The sequence below is a fragment of the Telopea speciosissima genome, chromosome 7, assembly GCF_018873765.1.
Source record: "Telopea speciosissima isolate NSW1024214 ecotype Mountain lineage chromosome 7, Tspe_v1, whole genome shotgun sequence".
Lineage (NCBI taxonomy): Eukaryota > Viridiplantae > Streptophyta > Magnoliopsida > Proteales > Proteaceae > Telopea > Telopea speciosissima.
The window spans coordinates 2,477,936-2,501,462 of NC_057922.1; the positions used below are offsets into that span (position 1 = coordinate 2,477,936).

At 38.4% G+C, this 23,527-nt stretch overlaps 2 protein-coding genes across 2 annotated transcripts; one reads left to right on the plus strand and one right to left on the minus strand.

Annotated features, from left to right (window-relative positions):
* Positions 1-693: 693 nt before the first annotated feature.
* LOC122667678 (phospho-2-dehydro-3-deoxyheptonate aldolase 1, chloroplastic-like) lies at positions 694-18,740 on the minus strand. Its single transcript, XM_043864051.1, has 6 exons — positions 18,729-18,740; positions 4,065-4,712; positions 3,697-3,974; positions 2,952-3,228; positions 2,366-2,611; positions 694-1,119 (listed from the first exon to the last, which is right to left on the minus strand). Exons 2-6 carry the CDS (start codon positions 4,611-4,613, stop codon positions 853-855), a joined length of 1,617 nt encoding a protein of 538 aa, XP_043719986.1. The 5' UTR covers positions 4,614-4,712; positions 18,729-18,740; the 3' UTR covers positions 694-852.
* Positions 17,067-18,315, plus strand: LOC122667681 (trihelix transcription factor ASIL2-like). The gene has a single exon (XM_043864055.1). The coding sequence runs from the start codon at positions 17,187-17,189 to the stop codon at positions 18,096-18,098; it is 912 nt and encodes a 303-aa protein (XP_043719990.1). The 5' UTR covers positions 17,067-17,186; the 3' UTR covers positions 18,099-18,315.
* Positions 18,741-23,527: the final 4,787 nt, after the last annotated feature.

Genomic DNA, 23,527 nt, shown 5'->3' on the forward strand with positions numbered 1-23,527 from the left:
AGGGTAGGCACAAGAAAACATCCTCCCCCTTCTCCTCCTCCCCACCCACCTTTTCTCAAGGGGTTTGGTTTCTGTCAAGTGGTGTGTGGGTAGGTAGAAGGTCATGTGCCACCAACTAATTCCTTCTGTCTATCCCCCTCTTCCCCCCCCCCCCCCCCCCGACCCCGACCCCGACCCCGACCCCCACCCCCACCATTTTGTTTGTTGATAAGCTTCTACATTTAGTTGCTGTCCCATATCAAGCGCTCTACTTATTGATGGGGCGATGTTCTCTGCCCGGGAGAGCATGGACACATGGGGCAGGGCAGAGCAGGGCAGGGGAGTGATTTCTGTCATTCAGGAGGTTGCTGTGCTGGATGGTCATTTCACCCATCCCCATGTGTCTGGGGCCTCTGGGCACACCCCATGCCCCGAGTGCAGAGAACTTTATCCCTTGATTTATTTCCAAGCATATCATCTGTTCATTCTAGTAGGTACATAGTTTCAAAAAATAGGGGAATAGAATCAGCAGAATAGGCCAACTACCACTGCATTTCTAGGGTTCAGGTAGAATCTAACCGATTCCCAAATCGGATCAGAATCAGCTGGACCCAGTTCAGATACTGATTCCTTGTTTTAAAACCTTGAGTAAAAGTTTGCAATGCTGCCAAAATAAGAAGAAAGGGGAATAAAAGATGAGTAAGAGGAAGTAACAATGCATAATACACTTTAATTTATTCCTCTCCACTTCCAAATCATCACTTGTTCCAGTATACATACATAGTAGTACATAAAATTAAGCTCGGAAACCCTGCATAAATGAAAGGGCTACCAGTTAAGAAAACAAGAAACACAAAGACCCTTAGAATTCTTCTACATGCTTAACGAACCCAGAGAGGGTTCTGATCCGATCCTCCTCTTTCTAAGACGTTCAGCGATGATGAAGGCAAGCTCGAGAGATTGAGATGCATTGAGTCTTGGGTCACAGTGGGTGTGGTAGCGAGAGCTAAGATCATCAAAGGTTACAGTCCGTGATCCTCCAATGCACTCCGTCACATTCTGTCCAGTCATCTCCAGATGAACACCTCCTGGATGGCTACCTTCTTGCTCATGGACATCAAAGAATGCACGTACCTCCGCCTGCCAACAGATACAACATTTAACATATATGATTCCTAAATTTGGATTGCATTCAGAACAAAGAAGTACAGAGATAGCTAATTACATTCCAAGTCTGTTGCCAACCTGACTGAGAAAAGAAGAGAAAAAGGAGAAGAAAAAAAGTGTAGAAGCAAAGATTACCTACTTTGCATGCAGGTTTTGATAATTTTATTTGATTAGGACTCACACCCACATACATCTATGTCAAACTTTTCCTACCTAACTACTATTCCTTACCTAGTTATATATGATTTGTTGAAGTTCCTCTCAATACTTTACTTGGCAATAAACTAACCCTTCTCAAATGCTACACAGCCACAATCAACAGCTGTTTAGTAAATAATGGTAATGTACATCTGGATGGAAAGTGACTGATCAACCAATCAGAAGCATCCCATTCAATGGGCTTCAATGAACGATTGACCAGATTTGACTGGTGAAATAGGATTTGAGCTTGGAGGGTAAGCTAATGAAGGCATGCCATGATTCATTCACGGATTTTTTGGATCAAGACTTTGATGCATACCCAAATTCTCTAGATTCAGTTAACAGTCTGCCTGTTGTTGAAAAAAACAAAGGCCCAACTGGTAAATACTTATCAGTAGTTGTGAAAATGGGCTACCAAACATCAGGTTGGAACCCCACCTAACCCTGCCTCCACAAGTAATAAGATATTGGGAAAAAGAATGGCAGTATGCAGTTGCTAAAATATCTCTTTCTATTCTCTCATCATTAATACCGTGAGTCCAGTTAAATACTCCGACACCCATCGAAATGGATGTTTCTCTCTTTTGCTTATATGATACCTCTCCCTAAAACAATAAACGAATGTAAAACCAACCATAACCAAAGAAACACTACCCATTAGCTAGGACCTTCAAGCTACTTCCACCCTTCCATTTAGGTATTGGGATTCCCACAGCTGATAATTGGATTTGGTGTTCCACTCAATTAGGTGACATGGATAAGAATGGTTTCATACACTTATTATTCACATCCAATTTCCACAATTATAAGAATTAAAATTCAACCAAAAGTTGCAGTGGTTGTTGAAATCAAGAAAGCCACCCAAAATAAACTTAATTCTAACCTATTAAGCAACTATCACCCTATAATGATCAAAGTTAAAACTCCTTTGATCCAAAGTAATGCAATCATCAATCAAAACAAAGGGGAAGAAAAGGAATCATATCAAATAAGGAATGCATATTCAACGAGATCATACCCTTATGGCATCGAAGGGACGAGTTTTGAGGCCACAAGGAGCTTTAATGGTGTTGCCGTGCATTGGGTCACTGACCCAGGTAACGATTTGCCCTGCCCTGCGAACTGCTCTGATCAGATGAGGAAGCTTCACTCTCATGTTCTCGGCTCCCATCCTAGTGATGATAGTAATTCTCCCAGGCTTGTTCTGAGGGTTCAGAATTTCAATGAGCTTAACTAGCTCATTTGGATTCATTTTATCGCTCACCTGCATCAAATCGCTTTTCTTTCAGCCAGCTCAATCTTTGTCAACCAAAATTTTTTTGAAAAAAATCCAAATAATTTCACATAAACCCATATGCAAATAAAGATATCATCTCCAAGAGAGAGAATTTAAAGTTCAAAGAGCAGAAAATTCATGAATACAAATTAAGTTCAGCCACTATAACAAATTGACTCAACTATGTGTATTATAGACTAATGCTGATAAAACAAATAGATTGTAATACATTTGGCACCAACCTAGCTCAAAAGCATATCAGACATAGGGATTGCCCACGAATTGATTGAATCAAACACAGAAGTGAAATCAGATATATGTGATATACCTTGATGCCAAGTGGATTAGCAACTCCTCTCAAAAATTCGACATGGGAACCATCCAGTTGCCTGGTGCGTTCACCGACCCAGATCATATGAGCAGAGCAATCATAGAAGAGGCCAGAGGTTGAGTCCTCCCTTGTAAGTGATTGCTCATAGGGCAGGAGCAAACACTCGTGGGATGTCCAGAACTCGGTCGTCGTCATGATTGGGTGGTCTGCAGTGAGCCCAGCAGCAGTCATGAATCCCAAGGCCTCATCAACACGATGAGCCAGTTCCCGGTACCTATTGAATCAGCCAAACAATTAAACAAATTACAATCTGAAACAGTAAGGACATGGCCGAGTTGCAACTTGACACACTGTAGCTCTTAAGGCGACTCAACAACCTAACTCGCCAGCCCACCCGAGTCCTCAAAAATCCATCTAAAGAGGAAGAATTAGGTAGAAATTTCTCTTGACCAGCCAAAAACAATGAGAACGTCGGGATGGAAAGCAAACTTCAAAGTCATCTTTGAAAAGCACAAACCCCGATTGACCCAAATGAAAAGGACCCAAAAAAGGCAACCTTTATTGGGATGTTTCCCTGATTTTGCAATCAGATAATTTCTGAAGAATTCACGAAATGACCAAACCGAAAGTAAAAATATTCATTTCCAATTATTGAGTTTATTGAGAGGAAGGGAAGAAGGAAACAGAGAGAAGAACACCACCAAAGTGGCAAAGTCACCAAAAACAATTCTAAAAAGAATACCTGTCCCCCTGTTCGCTGTGCTCCGTGAAATCGAGATTCCACTGGGTGACTCTCTGCATGGCGGCATAACCTCCGGTGGCGAAGGCCCTGAGGAGGTTCAGAGTGGCTGCGGATTGGCAGTAAGCCCTGATCAGCCTCTGCGGGTCAGGGGTTCTCGATTTCTCATCGAATGCATCACCGTTCACGTTATCACCTCTGTAGCTCGGTAGCTTCACTCCGTTCTTCTCCTCGAATGGATCCGATCTGGGCTTCGCGAATTGACCAGCCATTCTTCCGACCTATATGAGTAATGCACAAAATCTTCCATCTCAGTAACTATGCCATGCAATAGCATTCAAATCTCGAAAGAAAGTATAATACAAACCAACCTTGATGACTGGCATTTGGCCTCCGAACATGAGAACGACGCCCATCTGAAGAAGGATACGGAAAGTGTCACGAATGTTGTTGGCGTTGAACTCCTTGAAACTCTCGGCACAATCCCCTCCCTGGAGAAGAAAAGCCCTTCCCATGGCGGCCTCTCCGAGACGCTCTTCCAAATTTCTGGCTTCTCCGGCGAAGACGATGGGAGGGAAGGATTCGATGGTATGAAGCACCGATTCGAGCTCCTGCTTGTCAGGGTACTCAGGGAGTTGGATTGCAGGCTTGGATTTCCAGCTATCGACGCTCCATTTACCAGGGGTGGTGGTCTTGGGGATCACCGTGGTGGCATTCTTGGAAGATGACTTGTCGGCAACAACAGGGTTCTTGGCAGGCTCAGCAGCATGGACGGCGGAGATGGATTTCAAAGATCTGGATGATTTGGGTTTGGTGGGTAAGAGAGGGAAGGATGGTTGGTGGGGCTTCGAAGGAGAGAAGAGAGATTCTGTTTGTAGAAAGGATTTGGTGGACGTAGCAGGGCTGCTTGCGAGAGCCATTGTTGTTCTTTGTCCAAACTTACCTTTCCTTTACTTTAGATCTCTCTTCTTTTTCTTAGCTTTTGGCTATTGGAGATCAGAAGAAGAGAGAAAGGGACTCTAGTGCTCAATTGAGAAAGAGGCCCTGAAGAAGAGAGTGGAGAAATGGGAAGGGTTATATAAACGTTTGAAGGAGAAGAGAATGACAGAAGTCACAGTAGCAGAAGGGGTTGGGTTGGGTTGGGTTGGTGGAGCGGTGCTTGGAAAAGGGTGATGGCGGGGGTAGTTGGGGTTAAGAGATCTTTCGATCGCTTCTTCTGGGGACTGACCAGATTTAGGGGTAATATAGGAAATTCATAAATATTATATTTAAAAACTATATAAATCTAAAAAAGGAAAAAACCAAAAAAAGTAAAACAATGCCCACTTAAGCTTCTCTTCTCAACTTCCATCTCTGACGTTCAGACTATTCCCACATCGTCTCTCTCTCACCTACTACTACTACTAGTAGCGCAAACGGCGGCGGCGGCTTAGAGCCGAACTTTTTTTTTGTTCCCTTAAATCAACCAGTAAATTGCCACTTATTTTCCGCCGGGTTGCTCACCATTTTGTACAATAGAGACCAGATACTTAGAGAGGCTCGGGATGACTTGGTAGGTTCCGACCTTAACTGACTGGTTAAGCCTTGAGCTCCGGTCAATCAAAATTTGTGGTAGACCATTACTCGATAGTTTATAGTCTGATCAGCTAGTTTTAGCCCATTTATCGTGATTATTGCCTGATTATAGTTGTTGAAAGATATTTTATAGCCCAGCCCAATTAGTCAATTAACTGTTTAAATCTCGATTAACGATAATCGATTGATCGAATAGATACGTGCCTATTACCAAAAAAAAAATAGAAACATGTCTATGCCTTAGCCTATGATATCCGATTATATGGAAAGCCTTAAATTAATGGGGATTGATTAGGTTCAATTGAAATCAATTGGGTCCAACCCATTGATATCCCTAGATTTGGGTAGCTGTATGTATTGATCATATTAGTCGATACATATCGCTATCAACGATCAATATCGATACAACATCAATACGTATTGGTTGATATGGTTAAAAAATGATTTTTTGTATTAGAATTGACTCGATGTCAGTGGTGATATTATGAACTAAAACCTTATTGGTGAGTTGAATCAATGTGTGATTCTCTCTCTATCAATCCACTCCACGAACACAACAAAAACATGGTTCATTGGTGAGTTGAAAACTTGGGATCATTTAGACCGGGTCCACCCAAGTGAATCGGGATTGGCAACAATTGATCCGTCCGATCGTCATCAAGTTCCTTCAAACTCATTGAGAGATTGGTCAGATGAGCTGAGTCATTTAAAGAATAAAAGGTGAAAAACCAAAAGTCTAAATTACCCAACTGAAAAAAGAATCTCTTCATTCAAAGTGATTTGATATTATACATGGATTCCTCTAAGAGTCTCATCATAAAATGCTTCCCCTACTAGTTAGTAAAGTTTCGAGATATCTTGTTAGTGGGATAATTTGTGGCAGAAGAATTTCTCTTTTCGTTCACCATGGATGAAGGAAAACTCAGTCGTACTTTAAAAAAAAAAAAAATCTTCTTTTTGTAAGCTTCACTCATACCATCATTATCATAAGGTGGGCATTAAAAAATAAGGAAAATGTATTTTGGACCTTCCATTAGCAGAATAAAGTAATAAAAACCCTTAGATTTTGGGTGAATCATTAGCCACGAATTTAGGAATATTCCTTCAAAATAGAAAAAAGAAATGGAGATCATTGTTGTGCAGGCAAAAGGGTCATCTGCTGCTTGGCTTAAATTTATTTATTTTATTTATTTTTATTTTTATTTTTATTTTTTACTGTAGCATGGAATGTACATTCTAAAGAGTCCAAGGTTTTCACAGAGGTAGAGATATATTGGATTGAGTTGGATATGTTTGTGGGGCGAAAAAGAAGTGGTTGTAACTAGTGATTGCAATGCATCTACATGCACCCTGTAGATAAAAGCAAAAGAGAAGGCTCAAATGAGTTACCAAATAAAAAACGAAAAATATAACTAGCATAACAAGGTTTGTTGACTCTGTTAGAATTCAATGTTTCAATCAAAACCTTGAAACAAAATTCTGTATAAATCTCAAACAAAACTCTGAATCTCTAGAATACAGTGGGGTGATCAAAAGAGAAAGGAAAGAGATGTGTATCCTTTACTATGTATGTTGACGAAGAACAATTACAAATCTATGATCAAATTTGCATAGCCGCGATGGTGATCTTTTTCAGTCTCCTAGATTCTCATCAATCTCTCTTTCTTGTGGAGAAAAGAGAAAAGAGAATAGTAACTGCTGGGACCCTCATCAATAGTATTTATAATACTCCTCAAATCCTAGTCCACTTCCACAATAGGTTGGTCTGGCCCGTCTCAAGAATAAGTAGCAAGTCATTTCAGTCCATGTATTTATTGATTCCCATCAATGATCGACCCGATAATTAAACAAACCTACAAATCGTCATTGGGAAAAATCTATCAGACTCTTCATCATGGAGAAAGTTTTTCTTTCACCCAGTGGGAAGGGTTCATACATCATCTTAGGGTCTTAAAAGATACCCCTTCCACCTCTGTTACTGGATATCCTCTCTCGTGAATCCAAAAATTGCGATCAAGAGATTCCCTTCACCGGGATTTAAGGAAAACTCGATCCCCACATTTCATGCTCCTTTACCATACAATAGATACGGGCAGATGAGGTTTGTATCATATGATAGAGAACCTCACACTTATTTCAAAAGTTTAATTTTAGCTTAAAACAAGCACACAAAAAAAATTATAATGATTTTAAAATATCATAAAATTACAATAATTTCAATTTTATTATAAATGAAATTTAAAATTATTTTTATAGTTTTCTATATTTTGGTATTGAGTTGAAACATGACAAATTGGATACACCATCAAATGTTCATTTTGGCCATATGATGTGTTTACTCCTAGGATTGGCAACAGCTAAAGTTTGGTACTAGTATCATTAAAACCATACCCAACAATCTTAAAACATTACAAAATTATAGCTGCCAACCCCACAAAGCATGCATGGAACCTCTTAAATTTACAAGGTAATGAGGATGTGTACTCTCGTAGGTTGAAACAATGCAGGGCAGGTAATCTAGGGTTCTTAAATACCATAATCAACTCTAATCTAATATGGGTCATACCATACCCCATCCACTAACAATAGAATAGTAAAAGATGTCCATTCTAACTCACCTCTTCTCAATTCATTGCAACTTAGTTTTATTCTAACTAAACGGGGTCAACTATATGAATCATTTTCTCTAGTCAATTTTATTCAAAGTCATATTTGTTACTAGTCTTAAGCTATGTATGTTTTTCTGCATAATATTCGAATTACCCTATTCTAATTCTTTGTACAACATCATCTTTTCTTTTCTTTTCTTTTTCTTTATTTATGACTAAACTTGAGTACCTAAATTTTCACTTCATGTTATCTTCCTATCCTCAATTTTCACCACCCCACTTTCAATTCTATTGTTACTAAAGGTACACTTTGTTCTACTTATCTTAAAATCTTTTTGACTCTAGGATTGATCTTTATAAATCTAACTTTGCATTTATCCTAGTTTTTTGTTTCATCCATCAAACAATATTATCAACAAAAAACATAAACCTAAGATCTGATCTTGAATGTTTATAGTCAACTCTTTTATGATTAGAGCAAACAAATACGGGTTTAGAGATGATCCTTGATGTAATCTAATAATTGTAATTGAAAATTCACTATCCTATCCCCAACAATTCTCATATTAATCGCTATATTATTATACATATATTTAATCATGTCTATATATTTATTTGCTACACTTTTCTTCTCTAACACTTGCTAAATCAGCTATCTAAGAAATCTATCGTAAGCTTTTTCTACGTAAATAAAGGCTACGTGGAGGTCTTTCTTACATTCTCTAAATGTTTTCATTACTCTAACCCACCTCATTGTCAGCCTTATTTCCTTCAAACCGATTTTCCCTATTAATTTAGAGAGAGAGAGAGAGAGAGAGAGTGAGTGAGTGAGTGTGTGTTTTGTTTGTCCCTCAACCCAAAGGAGAGGCTTGGCCAGGGACCATACTTTCTTTACCTCTCGAACTTAATACTATTGTACAGAGAGAGTGCTGTTTTGAAGACTTTGAACTAAAAACTACCACCTCTTTGTGACATTAGTGAAACACTATCACTAACACTTTGTCATACTTTCATTAAAAAAAAAAACACTTTGTCATTGCCAACAACCCTAAACGAAAGGATTATGTAGAAAACAAAAGACAGGAGGGCGTCAGGGACGTTTATGTATGACAAGGTTTACAAGGTTTACAATACTCGGCTAATATGACAATGTTTACAAGTCATACAATACTCAAACAATTTCGTCGTTTTTCATTATGTGTGTGTTGAAAGTTTCTCTCATGGTTTCTATGTACTTGATATTTTTGTATTATTAATTTAGGGAAAAAGATCTCTATTTGTTGGTGTTTCCTACGTCCTCTCTCAGGGCACCATGAAATAATGCCTCTGTCCCTGGGTAGATACTCATGGGTGCTCTCCCATTGGCCCAAACGTTTGTTAGAGACCATGTGACCAAGTAGAGATCCTTTGTCCATTTATTTAATATTTTCCAATTTTTTATTCATTTCCGCGGGGGGTGTTAAGTTTTGAAATTTTTTCTACCAAGTGGCAATGTTCACTAGAACCTTACATCAAATTGATAAAAATAAATAAAAAATTTCGAGTAACCTTTTGAGATTGACGTGTGGTTTGTGTGATTATACTTTCATAAATACCAAAAAAAAAAAAAAAAAAAAAAACTGATAAAAAACTGATTCCAAACCGGACCAAAAACAGAGACAATAATTAAAACAAGAGTTTTAAAACCATTGTTTTGAAGTTGTGTAGGGTTAGTAAGCCTAATCATTGCTTACCAAAAAAATAAGCCTAATCATTCTTATTTACCTAAGCCAAGCCGATCGAGCCGAATGGTGGAGCGCTTTCTCCTACTGCAGCCGGAGCCAAACCCTGAAGTCCACGTGTTCAACTAACATTCTAACAAAATTATAGAAATAACCCTACTGACCCCTTAAGATGACTGACTTGTTGGGAAACCCTACTTCACTTCACTTACCTACAAAATAAGATTAGACATCATCACTCCTCCCGTCAAAAGTCTCATCGACGTCCAGATGCAGTTAGATTTCTATCCTCTCTCTCTCTCTTTCTCTCAACACACACGCGTGAAGGGTCCAAGTCACCCACCTACCAACCTCCACCTCAAAATATCAAAGAACCCTCTCTTCTCTATTTCCCCTACCCCGACCAAACCATCCAGTGACCAATGACCTCCTAAAATACTGACACGTTTTAGTTTCAAAACAAATACCGACACGTGTTGGTTTACACATCCGGATCTGCCTTTGCATATTCTTTCTCCCCCACCCCCTCCCCGGCCCCTGCCTTTATTTTCTTCTCTTGCGATAAGGAGTTAAAAAAATGCTTTACAATATTGCAGTGGTCAAATTTGCCCCGACTCCTCCAGTTACAGTTCTCTTGTCTAAAGCCTCTTAATTTGGTTAATGTCTCTATCTTATTATCATAAAATCAAAATCAATCTAAATCATCCATTCCCACCAAGAGTTTGAAGACTTGAATGTCATTAGTATTGGTGCATTTTTTGTTTATGAGGGACCATGAAATCAAAGTTACAAGAGTTCTAAATCCATGGAGTGGAAACGGGTCAAGCAATCCCACACATAATCGAAAGGACAACACGCTTACTTATTCTAGGAACATACATGAAAGTGCACTGCTGTAAGTAAGATGATAGAAAATTCAGCAGGTTCAGAGATTATGGAAATGGGTTTCCCCAAATGGTCACAGGTGATATTATTGGAATTGTGCTCATCGAACTCGAATTATTTTCTAGTAGATTTATAATATACCATTTTTGTGCGTTACATATAGTTCATTCAGAAGCTTATAAGGTTGTCCTTAGTTTTTTTCTTCCTAAAACCATTTCTCGAGTAGGGATAAGAAGATTATACATCCTATTCAAAGTCTCAATACAAACTTGTACAATGAGTACTTGGCCTAGACAGTATTACTTTACATGTCCTATAATTCATTATGTGACATTGTGTAATGGATGATCGTTTGTAATTTGTAGAGTTTAATTATACTTCACTTATTAAATGGGAAAAAGTAAACATGTTAGTTATTTAATTAATTATTGTTTATATCTTTTAATTAGATCAATAATCCTTTTAAATTCTACCTCTACGCTCTCTTTATGCACATCCCAAAAAACACACACAAATAAGGAAACTCCTTCCTTGTCAAACTAAGAAATCTTATTCAAGATTTTTCTATTTAATACATAGCAAGGGGAGGGAGAACTTCAATTGCGGTCCTAAGGTAACCCTATTTCTTTCCCTTTGATCAATAGTTTTTGTTTTGTAAATTTGAATGCAAGAGATTGAGATCCAAATCATTCTGCTGCGATATTAGATTTAATCCTTCGGAAATGTCCTAACCCTCCTTTAGAGGTTCCTCACATCTGGATTGTGTCACAATTTAGCTTGACAGTTCCTAAAAAAAAATAGAGGGGGAGGGGGGGCTCCAAGAGGATTGTTATTTTATTTTTTGATCTAACCTATCTAATTGCCCAATGAGACTTTAACTACAGCTATAAGATGGGCCTTATGACACAAATGTGAAATAGGAGAATCGATCATGTGACCTCCTGGGGGCATGCACTCTATTGGCAAGTCACCGACCAACTGAGCAAGCAATTGTTCACAATGAAGCTTTAATGGCTTGTTGAATCATCACATGAATGAACTACATGAGATGCATGCAAATATAAAAAAGGGGGTATTTGATTGAATTATTTTGAAATTTGAAATGTGACTAATCTAGACTATGTTCTCTCTATCCATAGACCTTTATGATAATAATAATAATTCAAATAAAAAAAAATAATAAAAGACTTAAAATTTTAAGATTTAGTTTCGTTTCACCCACATTTGAATTAAGTTGAAGAAGGGTATCTCAGACCATGAACAATAGGTCCACTAATTGTGTATAAAATCTTTCACCATTTAATTATATACACATGCTACATGTGTGAAAATCAAAGGAAAAGAACCAAGGTTCAAAATCCAGGTATCGGACTCTGTATCAGTCATTGTCAAAACCTTTCAGGATCAGGATCGGATCGGTACAAAACGGTCAAAAAACCTCCCAAAATCGTTTTTTTATGAATCGGGTCATGTATCAACCAAAGTTGGTGGGTGTTTAGATCTCAGGATCGGATCGGATCAAATCGATCAATATCAGTTGGTATCGGTCAATATTGGTCGAGATAATATAAAAAATAAATAGAAAAAACTTAAAAACTTTGAAAAAACAAAAAATATTCAGTCAGATCGGTCAAGGATCATATCGGCCGATCCAACCAAGTTGGCCAATCCAAAGAACAATCCAGTCAATCCTTGTTGTATCGGTCTAATCTTGAGACCGGCCTCGACTGATACTGATCCGATCCAACCGTTAGTGGCCGATCCAATCCAAGATTACGAACCATGAAAAAAACCCATAAGCATATGTTTTTTATTTGAGTAAATAAAAAATGTTTTTTTGAGTGATCGGTCTCAACCTTCGGGATCTTTTAATCACCACCGGTCCACATGAACGTTGGAGCATGTACTATAGAACATATGGTTTTTTTTTTTTGGTAAAGATTATAGAACATATGTTATTCTGTTACAATATTCAATTTGAAACCCATTAGATATTGGAGGATAAATTAGATCCAAGGTTGTTACCAAAAACAAAAAAGATCCAAAAATATTAAATCAGATCAGCTGATGCAACTGAATTGGCTGATCCAGGAAATGATTCAGTCAAATCTTGCTGTATCGGTCTAATCTCGGGATCGGCCTCGACTGATACCGATCCAATCCAACCGATATTGGCTAATCTGATCCAAAATTACGAACCAAACCCTAAAGTCTTCTCTCTCTCTCTCTCTTAAAAATTGAATCGAATTCAAAACAATTGAATCTGAGTGAACAATCCCTATGGCTATGTTTGGTTGCAAGGGGAATAAAAGGGAAGGGAAGTGAAAATTTTCCTACCTCTAAAAAGAAATTTTGTAATAATTACGCTATGGGATTGTATAAACTGCTAAAATTTCATATCATATTTAATAATGATACATTTTACATGTAATTTTTATTTTACTTTTTAAACCAAAGGGAATTGGATGCAAATTAAAGTGAAATTTAATAAACAAATATGGAATGATTTGGAGTAAGTAATATAATGATTACAAAAGTTTTCTATTCAAGTTTAAAATTTTCATTTTCCTTCCCTTTAATTTTCCATGCAACCAAACAGAACTATAGGGTTTATCCGACATCTAGTCATTTTGACCAATCTAAAAGAGAATTGGATTGGAATCCACTGGATCCGATTAAGATGCTGATTTCTTATTTTAATCTCTTTTCGATTTAAAAATTAAAATCATATTAGGCAAATCAACCGACTATGAACAAGCAATATATATAAGGTTTATAATGTTCACCTGAAATCTAAGTTCTAACCCATTCCAACCAATCGAGAACGAAATAATGTTGGAATCGATTGGATTTCATTCAGATACCGATCCTTATTTTAAAATTCTCTGTCTCTAGCATATTCCTTTACTAAGGATGTCAACAGATATTTGAAAATTCGTATTCGATTTACGTTCGTATCCGTTTAAGAGAATCTGAATCCGTAAAAAAACTAATCGGATATGAATGTGATAATCCCCCTATCCGAACAATTATTATCCGATTCGTTTAACAATCCGACGGTAATAAAATGTCTGAAATAAATCTTTGTGTCCGTCTATCTGATTAAGTCTTTTTTATATTTTTATAATTTTATAAGTTAAGATAATGTGATTCTTTTTCTAGATTTTCTATTGATTTATATATATTGTTTTATGCATTGTGATACATGGAATCACATATATATTAAAATAAATACAAGATAAAGTCAAAAGTAGAAAATGTAAGAAAATCAAAGACTAAGAATAGTAGAAAAAAAGGTAGTTGTTGAACTCTCAAGTCTCACCCCTAACCCTCATCAACAACGGTAAAGATGTCAATGAATAGGATATCATCCGAATCCGTCCAAATATAATCAGATATGAATATGATAATGCCACTATCCGAAACTGATTTCGATCCGTTTACATCCTTATCCTTTACTCCTTTGACATAGTAACTAACTAATCTCCCCATTTATTAAAAGAGAAAAGGTTAGGCACACCACCTATATACGCCTGTTATATCTATCTCCTTCTCTTGTCCTCTTGAAATGACTCTGCAACTCCTATATGATGCCCTGTTTCATGTCCTCATTGGTGTTGCTCACTAGCTTACTATACACTCGGGTTGTGGGGCTTGTGCTTGTCCCTCCCCATTTTTTATATATGGGAGAAAGAACGTTATCTAGTTGCGTGTGGTGCACTACGTTGCCCCTACGGCTAGGCGCAGGAGTAGGCGAAATGATCATTGCGCACCCATGGAAAGGTAGAATTTCTCAAGGGCGTGGTGATCATTTTGCCCACCCTTGTATCTGGGCACAAAGGCGTAGGTAGTGCTCTCTTTCCCTTCATATCTATATGATTCAAAATCCACGTTTCTAACACCTTTTTTTTTTGGGTACAAATATAATTTCCTCAAATCTTAGTACATAACCCTTCCCTTGACTATCAACAACAAGAGATCTTACCACCAGAGTAGGGGCGTCAATCGGTCAGTTTGGGCTGGTTTCGATTTGGGTTGAGTCATTTTTGTTGTGATCCGAAACCAAACCAATAATAAAGTTTGGTTTGTTTCGGGTTTGCATTGTTTCTTGTGTCATTTTGTTAATGGGTCGTCTTTGGTTTCGATTCGATTTGGGTTTGGTTTAACATACATATTAACACAAAAACTATTGAATTTTTTTAAAATGAGTTTCAGGTTGTTATCGGTTTCTTATCGGGATACATCAATTTGGTTTCAGTTTCGGTCTGGGTTTTGAGCTGGTTTCGATTTTGGTGTAGGGTTCTTTCGATTTCCAATGTGGTTCAATTCGGTTTTCGGGGTTGTAATACCCCAATTTGAAACCTACCCAATAAGACATTAGTTCGATTTGGTCCGGACCATTTTGATTCAGATCGGTTTGCCCGATTCGGACCCAATTTTGACACCTCTACACTAGAGCAAGGACAGACCCCGATTGAAGATATGTGTTGTTAAGTAATTATGGTGAAAGAATGGTGCCAAGCTACGTAGCGTATGCTAGCGTCTCTCGATCTGCCTCTCTCCTCCCTCCTATGAAACAACATATCTATCCCAGATTATGGGAGGAGAGAGATAGACACAAGTGGCGTTAGCGTATCCTATATAGTTGAACATGGAACTCAATTTCAGTAATTATATATATTTCTTAAAGGGAAATTCTTATTGTAACCAATGTTGGTTACAACAAGATTGTAACCTTACTTTTTTGCCCTTTTTTTTTAGAATATACATTTTTTCCCGAATAATGATAAATTTTGTTATTTCACAAAAAAAAAAAAAGGGGATTAAATATTGAATTTAAATAACTTAAAATTATTTTTAAAAACCCTTTTTCACCCATACAATAAATAACTTCTACCAATAAGACAAGCGACAATTAAAAGGCTACAACTTTTTAGTTAACTATTTTGGTAACAACTTGTTTCCCTAGTGGGTTTACAATTTGGCTCTCCACCAGTCGTGGCGGGAGGTAGAGGGTCCAGCCGAGCAAAAAAAGAGGGGTTTAGGTCATTTCACAGGTGGGACCCAAGTGGCCCCCCTTGTGAAATGAGTCAAATGACCATACCCCCCAATTTTTGTTGGGCTGGACCCTCCAGCTCTCGCCACGACTAGAAGAGAGCCAAATTTGTGGGTTTAGAATCCAAACAGATCTCATCTACGATATATATGTTAAGAATTAACAATCAGATCAATGACTTAGAAAAGAAAAACGAAAGAGAATCAACAAAGATTAACTTAGTTCATCCAAGATGGGCTACTTCCACAGTTGAATGATAAACTAGAGAATCTACTATTCCGAAGAAGAAATTACAAAACCCTAACCACGCATATCTGTACGAGATAGACTCATGGGAGTGCTGGCGTAAGCCACACTCCCGAACAGAAAACTACTTCCCATCAAATACTGAATCTCAATTCTTAATAATCAATCTCTATGTATAATACTAGTATGTGTAAGTCTCGGCTCTAACTGGGCCGGACTGAGCCCAATGCTTTAACTCTAACCCAACCTAGCCTTTTCATGGGGGAAAATAAAACCAGTCTAGCCTGACCTCTTCAAGTGAATTTCTCAACCCTAGCACAACCCATGGGCTATGAATCAGAGTCCAATCCCAAAAAAATAAGGCAGGCCTAATGTGGTTTTGTGGCCCCTTAAAATGAAAAATATGCAAGGAAAATCCATCTGATATTAGAACTTCTGGAAGGGTAGTTTTATGTCACCAGCCATATCATGGGCTGGTGGGTTGGTCCGTTGGGCTTCCATTTGAAGATTATCCATCGAAGGGTCAACCTTAGGGATGTCAATCGGCTGGTTCAGTCTGGTCTATTAATAGGCCAAACTGAAACAAAACTGTTAATTCAAAGTTCAATTTCAGTTTCGATCTGGTTCGGTTCGTTCTTTTATCAGGTTGGCTTAATGGTCTCTTATGTTTTTAAGCTGTTTAGATTTTTCTTAGCATATTTTGTTTTTATCGGTTTTAAGGTTTGGTTTGGTTCTGACATTGGTCGGTCGGTCCAGTTTTATAAAACCCCAAATCGAAAAGAGCTTGGTTCGGGCTGAAAAGTGACACCCCTCTCAACCCCGCCCTAAGTTATCCTAATCCCATCAAATTCCAGGATATATTTGAAGCTCCGAGAGCAAGAAATAGGGCAATGAAGGGTCCAATGAGATCACATTTACAGGTATCTGGCATATATCCATTCATGCCGCCAAAAGAGTGGCATGTTTCAGTTTCAGTCCAGGTGGTTTAGAGTTGGGACTAATTAGCTAATCGGTTTGGTTTTGGTCCTAGCTCAATTATGTTGTACCTATTGTAGGACCAAACCAATGTTGACCGGTTGACACCCCTCCTCGTGGCGGTATTTGGGTGAATTATTGCTGATTAACCGGCTTGACAGGTGGAGGTAAATAATTTGAACCGGAGTCCATCGCGAGTTGACTCGCGAGACATGTTGAGTGTTCACCCTACCAACCGGCGCACTTTAGATTTGCCCATGTACGTAATCTCTTCTTTCTTTTTGTGACACCACCACCCACCTCCACCACCACCACCGCCTCCTCCGCCGCCCCATCAACCTCCAATACCCAATGTCAACCATTAGAGCTCACCCTGTACAAACCCTAATTGTATTACTCACACAGAGCCCGTCTTAATACAATTCCATGTCTGCCGTTTCCTCATCTGCTCCCGATGGAGCACCACCACCACCGGAGCTCGAACCCTCTACACATGACCCCCCTCAACCCTCACCGCCCTCTGCTTCTCCACATAAGAAAACTGCTCCTCTGCCATGGTCTCACATGGAGACTGTACACCTAATCGAAGCCTACCAGGAGAAATGGTACTCTCTGAAGCGAGGCCAACTCAAAGCCAGCCAATGGGAAGAAGTCTCCATCTCTGTCGCTGTTCGGTGCGGCTACGATGAGCCCTCCAAGACCGCTACTCAGTGCCGCCACAAGATGGAGAAGCTTCGCAAACGCTACCGCTCAGAGAAACAGCGCTCGTCTCCCTCCCTTTGGCCTTTCTTCAACCATATGGATCGCATGGAACGCGGGCCTTTCCCCATCGCTGCGCGTCCCATCTCCTCTTCCGTTGATCATCTGCATCACAACAGAGACGATGACAGTGAAGACGACGATGAGGACGATGATGACGACACGAATAAATCTCGAAGCATCAATCACATTCTTCGCAGACCACCAATGGCCTCACGGTATCCTCCTGCGCAATGGAGTGTTGGTGGTGGTGGGGGAATTGGAGTAGGAGGGCCTCCTGGGGTTTCTAGGTTTTTGAGGAATCCGATGTTTCGCAAGAGAAAGTCGTTCGAGACGGATGAGGTGGAGGAACAGGGAGTTGATCCGATATCGGAATTGGCTTCGGTGGTTAGAGCATTTGGGGAAGGGTTTGTTCGGATAGAGAATATGAAGATGGAGATGATGAAGGAGACGGAGAGGTATAGAATGGAGATGGAGACCAAGAGGACAGAGATGATTCTCGAATCCCAAAGCCGCATCATCGAAGCCATTGCCAAATCCCTTGGCTCTCAGAAGTCAAAGAAACCCCAGGAAATTTGAAGGTTCAAGTTTCAACTTCCTTCCCCCCCCTCCTCTCTCTCGAACATTTCAGTTTTCACCCCCCCTTTTTCTTTTTCCCTTTATATGTCTTAGATTCTCTCTTTTTGTTGTTTTTCCTAATAAAGAATTGCCCTAAGTATAATGTGGATTACACATTTTGTATAGTTGAGGATGCTCTGTGGCTGCTTTAGAGGTGCAATAAAATAGTTTCTTGATTTGTTCTTCTGGTCTTCCTTTGAGGTAAAATTTGATCTCTTTTGGAGGTTTTGGGGCCCCAGAAGTGAATTACTATAACTCATCTCTTTTACTTTCCACTGAGCAGTGATGGCATTATTCTTCTTACCTTCAAAGTTGGAAACTTTTGGTGTGGCATTCATCAGTGAAATTTACAATGGTATGGGTAAAAGAGGTCATAGTGCATGCCTTGCATTACTTTCTAGCTGTTTGTGTATAGTCACATTAACAGTGGGTATCAAACCTCTTATTCTCATTCTCACCTTGCTGCTGGAGCTATAGACCAGGTCCGGTAGGCATGTGATTCTTAGTATCTAAAGGGTTCCTCTCATTTTGCCCATATTTTGAAATACTTAAATGGGGGGGGGGGGGGGAGGGAATTCACAATGAGCATACTCAAAGGGTCTCCTGCTATTTCTTTGCTATTGTCAAGGAATTGAAACATACCTCATATGATTGCTTACATAAACAGAATTCCCTTCATCAAGCTCCAAGTGCACAGTTTTATTCAAACCCTTTCTGTTTGACAGCGTTTCCTTAAGTTTTAGTTACTTTGAGGTACCATCCTTCACCGAATATTAAAAATCGGGAAATAAGGGGACAAGAGGCTGGGAAGCATGAGAAAGCAGGGATCTGAATAAATCTCATTTCTGTTTTGACAGAGTTCCCTAAATTTTTAGTCACTTTAAGGTACCATCCTTCACCAAATATTAAAAATCGGGAAATAAGTAGACAAGAGGCTGGGAAGCATGAGAAGGCAGGGATCTGCTCAACAACAAGTTGTTCTCTTCGAGGGAAAAATGACAATATGTACTCAGGAAGCTGACTTTGCAGTTCAATTCCCACTTTGGATATTCCAGAACTTGTTTTGGAGATGATCAATGATAGTTACAACACATTACAAGATTCAGCCATTTAGGCTGTTTTTTTTTCCAAATAGATAACTGCTAATAATTATTTCAATTTTCATGACAAGATTTGTTGCACTTATCAGTTGCTAATTTTTATAGTGTATGGTACTACTGGTTTGTCAGGGATTCTTATAGTTTCTGTTTTTTAGCTTTCTTTCAGCTTGGCTGCTGCTATTGCTTAACTACAGAACTTCTATGCTTTGGGTATCTTTTAGGAATCTTTTCACTAAAACTTTTCTTTTCCTTTTGGTATCTGTAGTCCATAGATTTAGCTGTGTCTGAAATCTGAATTGTAGGTGCCTGGGTTACTAGTGTCCTAATCCTTCCTATACGAATGATACTACTATTAGAGCTTTAGTTTAACACTCTTACATTGAGAACACCTAGAATTCTCATATTCAGTGCTTGAGAGCTTTTGAAAAAAAAAAACAACTCATACTAGTTAGAAGTCAGTGTTCTTAAGTTGAAGGTGAACTGATGTATTGGCAATGTTAGATCCTGTTAACATTCACTTGCAAGGCTGTAAAGTTCACCAGTTATTACATGGTAAACATTGGGTGAGTCATATACAGGACATTGGAGCCATCTCATTGATCTAATATCAGCCAAATGGGTCAATAGTACATCCAAAGTTTTAAAAAATCACAAAATGCTACTAACCACTGGACATTGTGGAAGTTTTGTAATTTCTATGACTTTGAACCAACATACGTACTCAATTTTGGTTGAATTGGCTCATAAGACCGGTCCATTTTTAATCAGGGTGAGGACATTTTTCTTTCTGTCCATTGTTTTGCCCCTTTTTTTGGTTGACAATTCATTGTTTTGCCTTTGTTTGGCTGGTCTTTTACTTACTGGTCGCATATCACTATATTCTTTCTGGGCTTGCATCTTCTTGTTCTTGATAAAAATCTGTATCCATTTTATCATTAATGGCCAAAAATATTTCATCAGTGATGATACAAGTATGTAAGAACAATGGATGTTGACAAATTAGTAAGTATTAAATAGTTAATGTAGAAAGTGCTGACTGTTTGTTCTGAAGTTATTTACCTGAAATTCACTAAGCTTTGGAGTACTTCTGATGTTGGACAGGTTAGAAGAAAACCTTGTACCCTCTAAGTATAGGGCCAATGAGATTACAATAACCTCATATCTCACCAATTCTTAGAGCAATGAAAATAGGTCTTCAATTTTCTGAACTGCTTAGCAAGGATACAAATTCCATTGCATCAGTCAATCCACATCTGGTTGCAGTGACAAAAAATATAACATTCTTTATCTAGTTGTGAACAAATCCAACTAAACAGCAATTACTTGCTTTCGATAAACAAGAACCACTCTGACAGTCAGTCAGTCTAACTGTGATAGTCGATTCAATCACATTAGAAGATACCATTTCACTTCAGAAAATAGTAATTAACTTGTAAAGACCAGATTCAAACAGGTTGATTTGTAGGTTCTGGGAAACCAGAATCATGCCTTGGTCTCTTTAGGGGGGAGAGGATTGTAACACTTATCCGATCATCCCAACTATTAGAAACCAGATAACCATTAATAGCAGAAATAATAGCAAAGGCAGTAGCTTAGTAGATCCGATTAATGAGAGAAACTGATGAATAGATCCGAATAAATCAAATACATGCATTAAGTAGATCCGATTAATGGGAGATACTGATGAACACATCTATTACATGTCTTAAAAAAAAAAACAGTAGTCACTAGTCCCTTTACAGATCTAGTTTACACTGAAACAGAAAAAAGGGAGAAACTTTTAAAAGAAAGATCTTAAAATCTTCCCCAACAACAAACTCAGCCTTATCCCAACTTAATGGGGTCGGCTATCTTAAAATCTTCCCCAACTTCTATAAATAAACCTCCAGTTGGTAAGAACCTTGTCTTGGCCTTCTTTTCTGAATAGAGGCCCATGTTTCTCTTGGATTTTTCATGGGCTGGCTTTTTGGGCCTCTTATGTACATGATGGTCCCTCATCAACTTAAACTCAGGTTAATTAAGGGAATCCAAACTTAATTTTTGGTACATATTATGATGATTTGAACAACGGTAAGGTTGCTCCATTGGGATCTAGTGGTCGCGGGTTTGAGTCGAGAAACAGTCTCTCCGCCAAAACGGGGTTAAGGCTGCGTACATAATGACCCTCCCTAGACCCCGCAGTGGTGGGAGCCTCGTGCACTGTGTACACCCTTTTTATTATGATGATTTGAATACTTAAATTCGTATGTCAAAAAAAAAATATGAGTTACTGCAGTCCAAGAATTCTTTTCATTGTTAGCAATCTAATTTTTTCCATCCATCATATATCCATCTCTAATGTTCGTAATATCCTTTTTCCTTTCTCCCCAGTCTGTTGACATGAACTATCATACTAATAGGAAAACCAGAAGTTTCTGCCATAGTTGTCAAAGCACTAGGTGACCCAAGGCATTGGAGGGCCTCCTAAGCGTTTAGCGATAAGGCGGCCGCCTCGTAGACCTAGGCATTCTAGTAAATTTTTTTGATGTATATATTATATCTAGTAGACTAGTATAGAAAATAGCCAAATAGCATAGTAGCAATGATATAATTCTACTTAATGCTACATCAAGAATCATATCAATGCACTATGGTATAATTATACTAGCATTGACAATCTGAGACAACGAACAAATAATGAACAAAGTATAAGATATAAATAAACATATTCATTAGAAAAACAAATCAATAAACTGTGAGCATAATAGCATATAATTAAGAAACAGAATTATAAATATAAAAAGAAAAAAAACGGGACTGTTAAAACTAACAGAACTAATGCAGCTTCCCTGTAGGGATATAAACGGATCGGATTCAGCTCAGTACGGATTGGACGTGATCGGATCTGAATATTCCCTGGTCGAATACAGATACCTCTAAACGGATTCAGATGGATTCGGATGCGGATCGAATTCGGATTTTCGACCATCAGTTTACATGTCTGCCTTGTGTAACCCGGACCTTCCTCCCCCTAGCGGATACAATTCACTCTCAATCCATATCTCTTAGATCATGATTCTCTTTTCCTCATATTCTAGAACCTGTTGAATCTTCAAAAACCCTCAAGATCATTATTTACTTAATTTTTTATTATTAAGTATTTGGATTTTTTTCGGGATGGATTTTTATCGGAGTATTCGGATTTTTTTCCGGATATCTCTAAATGAATACGGATGTCCCTAAACAGATATGGATGCGGATCGGATTCAGATTTTCAGTTATCCATTTACATCCCTACCTACATGATCCTGCCATGTAACTCACAGGTCAGATGCACAGAATACAGTACAACACCAACAGAGCTGCAGCTGTACAGTTAACTACCCAGCGACAAAACATGGATAATTAAACCTGATCTTGATACCGACAAGGACGATGGCCATCTGTAGGTCCTGGTCATATGCTTCATTCAAAAAATAACCTCACGGCAGTGAAAAATACAAGCCATCATATTTATCAGAAACACACCATTTATGGTCCTGTTCATCTGCAGTCCAAGAATTCTTTTGCTAGTTAGTAATCAAATTTTTCCGTCCATCATATATCCATCTCTAATGTTCATTATCCTTTCTCTCTAGTCTATTGACATAATACTAATAGGAAAACCAGAAGTTCTTGCCATAGTTGGCAAAGTGCTGGGCGACCCAAGGCGTTGGAGGGCTCCTAAGCTTTTAGGTGATATAAAGAAACATATTCATCAAAAAAAACAAATCAATAAACTGAGAGCTTAATAGCATATAATTAAGAAACAGAATTATAAATACAAAGAAAAAAAGGACTGTTAAAAGTTAAAACTAACAAAATTAATGCAGCTTCCCTACATGCTCCAGCTATGTAACTCACAAGTCAGATACACAGAATATAGTACAACACCAACAGAGCTGCAGCTGAACTACCCAGCAACAAAACATGGATAATTAAGCCTGATCTTGATACCGATAAGGACGATGGCCATCTGTAGGTCCTGGTCATATGCTTCATTTAAGAAATAACCTCAAGGCAGATGCAGATAAAAAAAGGCATCATACTTATCAGAAACACACCATTTATGGTTAAGCCTGAACATATTGGCTTTGTTTCCGGCTAGGATGAGGGATATCTCCAGCCCTCTGCTGAATGCTTGGTTAAAGAAGAAGAAAGACTGGAAAACAAAATCGATTAATCAGTTATAGAGGAATGAAGGAGGGAAAAAAAGAGAAAAGAAAATAGTGTGTCACAGGAAGAAGAAAGGGGAAAAACAATCAGAAGTAG